At 43.7% G+C, this 7,377-nt stretch overlaps 1 protein-coding gene across 2 annotated transcripts; it reads left to right on the plus strand.

Annotated features, from left to right (window-relative positions):
* Positions 1 to 162: 162 nt before the first annotated feature.
* Positions 163 to 7,348, plus strand: rfwd3 (ring finger and WD repeat domain 3). Of its 2 annotated transcripts, XM_027001084.3 has the most exons (14): positions 163 to 521; positions 674 to 733; positions 1,233 to 1,468; positions 1,882 to 2,165; positions 2,335 to 2,393; positions 3,167 to 3,364; positions 3,655 to 3,746; positions 3,881 to 3,995; positions 4,226 to 4,448; positions 4,608 to 4,758; positions 4,936 to 5,112; positions 5,392 to 5,606; positions 6,267 to 6,484; positions 6,615 to 7,348. In XM_027001084.3, the coding sequence occupies exons 3-14, from the start codon at positions 1,233 to 1,235 to the stop codon at positions 6,756 to 6,758; spliced, it is 2,112 nt and encodes a 703-aa protein (XP_026856885.3). In that variant the 5' UTR covers positions 163 to 521; positions 674 to 733; the 3' UTR covers positions 6,759 to 7,348. The 2 variants fall into 2 exon arrangements, with proteins under 2 accessions (XP_026856885.3, XP_026856884.3); XM_027001083.3 differs by lacking the exon at positions 674 to 733.
* Positions 7,349 to 7,377: the final 29 nt, after the last annotated feature.

Genomic DNA, 7,377 nt, shown 5'->3' on the forward strand with positions numbered 1-7,377 from the left:
AAATTAACGATACCTAAAAAAAACTAAAAGCTCATTCAATGTCGTTTGTTCTCTGACTATGATTGTACACTGCCATCCTACAATTCTCTCCTCGCTAGTGGAAGATTCATATACACTTTCACTTTATTGCACATAATCACCCCATCACATTATCAGAGTAACAGCAATAGAGTGAGAGTATTGCTAGTCATTTTTGTAAACTGACAATGACAATGTAATCACTCGATCCGAAAGAAAATCAGAATATTAATTTTCGCCCCAGGGGATTGCAAGACTTAAGCACGCCTGATTGGATTACTTTAAGGGGAAAAGAAAGCAGGAATGGGCGGCTCTGTAGTCTGGCGGGGACTTTAGACTTCAGTACTGGAAAGCTAGCCAGTCAGCTTGCTGGCTGAAGTAAATATAAGTAAATATTTAAGTTATCGATTTAGAGAGAGATACACTCATCTCAAAACCCGTATCTACCAGTTTATGGATAATGGTTGATTAATGTAACGAAAGGGTCAAAGACGGCATTTAAGGTAATACCCATTTTAAAAACATTGTTAGCAAGCGTTAGCTGCTATCTACTATGTTAGCTGGCCATGCGAAAAGTTAGCTTTCTAGCTAGCTAGCAAGCAAGCATAATCAACACTGTTTTCTTCATTGCTTAGGCTATTATTTCATTCCTTAGGCAAATCCTAATTTCAGCAGCCAGAAAACATCTATAACCTACGTAAACACTTGTCTAAAGGTGCGAAATGCTATCTAGCTGGTTAGCTTAGCTTATCTGTGTTTTTGTTTGAGTGCGATAAAGGGTCAACAGCTAGCTAGCTGGCTGGCTAACGCAACATCTTGCTAGTTCCATATTCAATCACAACTGCAAAATCTGTTTAATTTAACATTTTAACTAACTTGTTAGGAGTGTGAGACTAGCTACCCTTAACACTACCTGTGTAGCTAACCTATCGTTTTCTTAAAAGCATACAGCAGCTGGTGCGCTAACCTGCATAACTAATAGCTAGCTAATTACCTAATCGATTCCGCGGGATATTTAATTAACTGCTTACGATAACCTTGGAATATTTACGGAATAATTTACGGAATGACTATTTGTGTGGAACCTGCGATACTCGCTTGCAGCCAACATTAGCTATCTAGCCATCTGATCCAACTAATATGTACTCTAGAGTGTTATAGTAAACACTGTATTAGCTAGCGTGAGAGCTGACTACTACTATTCACTATTTTAGATGGAAGATATGGAGGTGGACATGCAATTGGGAGCTGCAGGAGCAACTGTTAGCTCGGTAGGAGTGGAGGTACCTATAATCATCCCTGACTCGGGGAGCAGCACAGAAGTGGAGGAGGAGGAGGAGGAGGAGGAGGAGGATGATGGCGATGGGCGGCCTGACAGAAGAACCACTGTCCCCACTGACAGATTGCAGCTCGCAGCTACTCAGGATGTCAGGAGAAGACGAAGGGCAAGGTATGAACATTAAACAAATGAGCTGATAGTTGCTCTGCTTTATGTTGGAGCATTTCTTAGGTTTAATTGTGTTTTTCTTCTGAGTGTGTGGTATAGTACTAATAAAATAAATCTAAACTAATGTAATATACCCTAGTAATGCATCAAACCAAGGAACTGTGAAGTCTCCCATTCTCAGATGGTGTGAAAGGTAGTATTTAAGTATTAGTAGTTGTAGAAATATAGGAGGGCATACAGCCTAAGACTGAATAACATAAAAAAAGCTAAGTCTAATAGTATGGAGAAACACTGCTTAAATAACTGGCATATAAGTACTATATGGATGCATCATACTTCGTATTGTTGTATGTCCAAAAATGACTGATTAAATTCATTTGTATATCTGTGTTCCTGGTTGTATCCTCTATTTGCAGGCCTGGTCTACGGTTCCAGTATTCTACCCAGACTACACTTTTGAACAGAGGACCTTTAGACTTCCTACTCAGGGTGTCTGCGGGAAGTGACACAGATCCTCTTTCAGGCAGTACAGAGGAGGGGAGTGGCTCTGAAGATGGGGGGGAGAATGGAGGCAGCAGAGTCCTCAGACTTTCTGCAGAGCCTGCTCCTGGGCCTGACCCTAGCCAGCCTGCTCCTGGGCCTGACCCTAGCCAGCCTGCGCCAGGGGTGGCCCCACCACTTCAGGTGTCCAATGTAACAGGTGACCGTGCTTGTCAGAAGTGTTCGCTTTGTCTCACACACTAAGAATGACTTTGTAAATTTGATAAACTTTCTTAATTACATGCTTGTGGGTTTGTCATGCATTATTTCAAGCATTTATTTTAAATCAAGTGAAATATCTAAAATTACAAATCTTCGTGTTTACACAGAGCCGACCATTTCTGCTGGTTTTGAGGCAACTGGAGTTCAGATTCAGTACGAGACCAAGGTTAGTTGAAAGGAAAATAAGCTGAAAAGAACCTTCTGTCGCCCACAAAGGAAATACTCCTTTAACTGTGGCTGAGGCTCCACACTCGTTAGCCTGCTGTGTTAATGCAGAAATTACATGCAAAACCTTTGGTAGACTGTGGCCCATATTTGCTTGGATAGTGGTAGTTAAATCTATTAATCAATGGGCTCAATCTTTTTTTTTCTGAAGATCAGTTAATGTTTGTCCATGCTCATTTTCACAGCAGGCAGATGGTATTGTTCACATACATTGGCTAGCTACAGATTCGACTGTAGCCTGTTTGTGGCTAGAGCCTTGCTGTGTGTTGCTAGAAGGAAGAATGGGAAGATCACTGAATAAAAATTACTGTTTTAACTTGGATAGCTTATCAGTTTAATGCCATTCAGTGGTAAATGTAATATTAAGTATAATGGCGTTCCAGGCAGTTTAGTGTTTTCAGTATGCTACTGAGAAACATTAGTCAACCCCCCAAACAAGCTGCAGCATGTTCTTGCAACTGGAGTCATCAGTACACAGATTGGTCAAACAGGGTAAAGAAAGGCCTAAGAACCTTTGATGACCTTTATTAATACTGTACTTCCATGTAGTCTGCTTGCATACAATGATGCCTTTCGCTAGATCAAGAACATACTTCACACTTGGAGAACTCTGGATTCCAAGGGCTTGGCATGCACACCTGAAGTATATTTTAGAAACGTCTCCCTCCGAGAGTATGAATGATTGTTGCTTGTTGGTCATTTACCACCATGTAGGCTGATTCGGCGCCTGCAGGGGTTACTGCAACCGCTGTCTGTGAGAGCGATGAAGGAGAGGGCGAGACCTGCTCTATATGTTTCGAGCCTTGGACCACCTCAGGCGAGCACCGCCTGGCATCGCTGCGCTGTGGCCACCTGTTCGGCTTCACCTGCATCGACCGCTGGCTGAAGGGCCAGGGAGCCAAGTGCCCACAGGTCAGGACCTCTCACACAACCCCTGCCCTGTTGGCCATCTATCAGATGGGGGGGGGGGGGTGTGGGGGTGTGTATCACAGCCTGTATGTTGGAACCTACCTCAGTGTACTGACTTCAGTGTCTGGCTGAAATTGATGTATTTGCCACTCCAATTATCTCAGACCGTGATAGTTTAATGTGGAGCTGAAAGAGAAAATGTCATTGACTCTTGCGCTTCTCATATTCCAGGGATTGTTTTGGATGTTTGGCATTGTATTTAAAACAAACATTTTCTGTATGTTCCACTTCAGTGCAATAAGAAGGCCAAGAGGACTGATATAGTCTTGCTGTATGCACGCAAGCTGAGGGCACTGGACAACACTGAACAGGAGAGTCTAAAGAGGTATGCACTACTAATGGTGCGCAGTGTATTTACCCTTTGGCTTGAGTCAGATGATTGTGCTGTTTTGACTGTGTGTGTGTGTGTGTGTGTGTGTGTGTGTGTGTGTGTGTGTGTGTGTGTGTGTGTGTGTGTAGGTCCTTGGAGCAGGAGCAGAGTCTGCGGAGGAAGGCAGAGCTGGAATCTGCTCAGTGTCGCCTGCAGTTGCAGGTGGTGACAGAAGAGTGTGGGAAACTCCACCAACAGGTTCAGGTAGGAAGGGCCTCCATGTTCTGAGCCAAGCCCTGCACTTCTCAGCCCATCACACTTTGCATGCTGCTGTTCTCCACAGTGAGCATTGTAACTGAATAAAACATGCAATTTAACTATTGGAATTCAATAAAATGGCATGTTGGACCATTCAGTGGCTATAATGACTGTGTATGTCCTAACAATGTGTGGTTGTTTTTGTTTAGTTTTTTTTATGTATTTGTCCTTTGCAGGAGTTAAGAAAGTTGATGGCTCAGACTGCCTCCAGCTCCTCTCAGGCACAGACCTCTACTCTGTCTTTGTCTCAGAGGCAAGAGTCATCAAGTGGGGGACACTATGTCTTCTCAAAGGCCATTCTAGTGTCTCAGGCTGGTGGTTGTCGGGTGTTGTCTTACTGTGACCCTCTCAGTTGCCTACTGGCCTCTCAGCCTTCGGCTCATGCCACCCTCGTACCTGGTGAGCGCATAGAATAGCCTTGGCTACCTTTTTAATGTTGTCTCAAGTATTCTTCCACATCAAAGTTGACCTTGCTATCTTGCTCTTGCTTCCTCTGAGTATCTTGTGTGCATGTGTTTGCGCATTGTATCTTGTTTTTTTGTTTTGTTTTGTTTTCAGGCTTTGGTGTCAAAAAGATTAGCACTGTGAATCTGAAAGCCGGTCAGTACGTTCCCATCCACGCTAAACAGATCAGAGGCCTCGCCTTTAGCAGACAGCAAGATAGCCTGCTGCTGTCTGCTGCACTTGATAACACCATCAAACTCACCAGGTACGAGACTTTCTGTGCTGCTGCATGTCAGATGGTAATCCCAAGATACTCCTTGTGTTCACTTGTGATCTGGACGTACCCTGAAATTATACAAAGCATTCCATGAGGTGTTGTGCTGTGCTGGGCACTACTACTGTGTGTAGTAAGCATGCGCTCTGATGCAGTGGTTTTCTACAGCTTGATGACCAACAACGTGGTTCAGGTTTACAACACCGGCAAGCCTGTGTGGAGCTGCTGCTGGTGCCATGACAACAACAACTACATCTACGCCGGCCTAAACAACGGCTCGGTGCAGGTGTACGACACGCGGGACACCAGTACTTACGTGCAGGAGCTTGCCCCGCTCCGCTCCAGGTACCACCATGAACGCACCTTTTGTCAGTTCTTAATGGCTTTGTTAATGCTCTACTGGCCTCAGCACTATGACCAGTGTCAGACAATTCTAATGAGCACTCACTGAGCACTGTAGGAAATGCTCATCACGCACACAGTCGATTAGAGTTCAGTAGCATGGGGCCATCCCCCCCCACTCCTAACCCCACCTCTTTAGAAAAGGTCAAAAAGGTTGTTGCATGTTGACTAATGAAAATGGATGCTGTCGTCCATGTGTGGTGGTTGTCATTGTACCTGCAGTTGTCCAGTGGTGTCACTGTCTTACATCCCTCGGGCTGCTTCCAGTCTCTTCCCCTGTGGTGGTCTCATTGCTGGCTCCCTGGAAGGGGGCTGTTTCTGGGAGCAGGTGGGTGGGACCACATACAGACCCCATGTTCTACCTTTGGAGTCTGGGGGCTGCACGGACATACAAGTTGAACCAGAGAGCCGACACTGTCTGGTCACCTACAGACCTGGTGAGTTGATATTGTGGGTTTTTTAAGGGGTTTGTGTGACTTTTTAAATGTTTTATTTTTTTACATTTTTTTTAAACCTTACAATGGTTCATTTAATTTTCAAACAAATTGCTATACCATCATGGAAATGTGGGCCTCGATACTATTGCTACACCTCCACGAATGTTTGCTAGTGTGGTACTTATGTGCTTAAAGTGACGAGACCTAATTAAAAAAATAATAATATTTTCTTCTGGAGCAATAGACAAAACGAGTACATGTCTGAATAAAAATAGTGAAATGATTTGGTCTTGAAACTTCAGTGACTTCTTGAACCACTGGGGGGCAGTAAATTACCAGTAATCAGGATTGTTTTGTGCCGGTGAAATTTGCACAAAACCAACATGTAGTTTATAATTCCATTAGACCAGTGTTTTTCAGTTCTGGTCGTGAAGTGCCTCTTCTTGGTACATTTTAGAGTTTTTCATGCACCCACACACATGACTGAATTCATTCCATAACTGATGGTTTTTCATTAACTTCAAACAAGTGTGTTTATAACAGGAAAAAATAAAATTAAAATGTGCAATGCAAAAAGAACAGGGTTATTTCTGGACCATGATGGGGGAGCCGGTGCACTAGTCAAGCTTGCCAGGCTGACTGCTGTTTGTGCTGGGCCAGGTCGAGCAAACCCTGCTCTGCGCTGCGTGCTTATGGAGTTGAACCGAAGCCCTCAGCAGGACCCGTCCCAGGCACCTGTCTGCTCCTGCTCTCCTGTCCAGACCTTCACCGCTGGATCTTCCTGCAAGCTGCTCACAAAGAATGCAGTGTTCAAGAGCCCTGCCAGTGAGGATTCCATGCTGGTGTGTGCGGGAGATGAGGCGTCCAGTTCTACCATGGTCAGTGATGATGGGGGGGGGGGGTCTGTGAGAGAAACCATGTTTTTGTTTACATGCATTTATATCCCCTAATCCACTCAGATAAACGTCAGTAATGGAAATGCACCATATGCTCTGTTTCTTTTGCCAGGTGTGGGAGGCTGGTCGTGGTGCCTTGTTTCAGAAGCTGCCTGCAGATCTTCCTGTATTGGACATCTGCCCATTTGAGATGAACCAGGAAAACTTCTTGGCTTCTCTTACTGAGAAGATGCTGAAGATCTATAAATGGGAGTGAGCATATTGGCATTTAGAGGGTCCATTAGTGTTAAGTATGGACACTTTGATATGGTCTTTATTGCTCATCATGTTCTTGACTTGGTGTTCGAAGAAGAATGTCTTCAACACATGTTGGCCTGACAGGATTTCAGGGCTAAAAGTGGTTTGTTTTCATACCTCCAGTGCTTTTCATCTGAATCAGGTGAGGATCATAAACTTTTTTTTGTGATGAAGAAATTATAGATGCGAGGCATGTGGCTGGTTTGTGTTTAAGTTCACTTTACAGACCTAGGACTTCCCAGGTATTTTGAAGCACAGTTCCCTGTTGCTTTGCCACTACATTTATGCATACAAACTTTTTAAACTTGTAAAAGAGAATTGATATTTGCAGAGTCTTGTGTTCTTTTCACTCCCTATTTTTGTGTGAATTAAGGACTTTCTGTAGATATCTGGCTTTCATTCCCATCCTTTTAACATTGCAGTGGAGTGACATGCCATCATTTATTGCCTTTCTAAGTGTCTGTCAAATGTATATATTGTAAATGAGTTTTTAAAGTAATGGATGTTGTGTGGTTGTAATATTTAATAAATGCCCATATTTGTGTCATATGACATAGTCGGTTTCATTATTCATCTAA

This window comes from Electrophorus electricus, chromosome 4, assembly GCF_041902795.1.
Source record: "Electrophorus electricus isolate QZ-2024a chromosome 4, ASM4190279v1, whole genome shotgun sequence".
Taxonomy (NCBI): Eukaryota; Metazoa; Chordata; class Actinopteri; order Gymnotiformes; family Gymnotidae; genus Electrophorus; species Electrophorus electricus.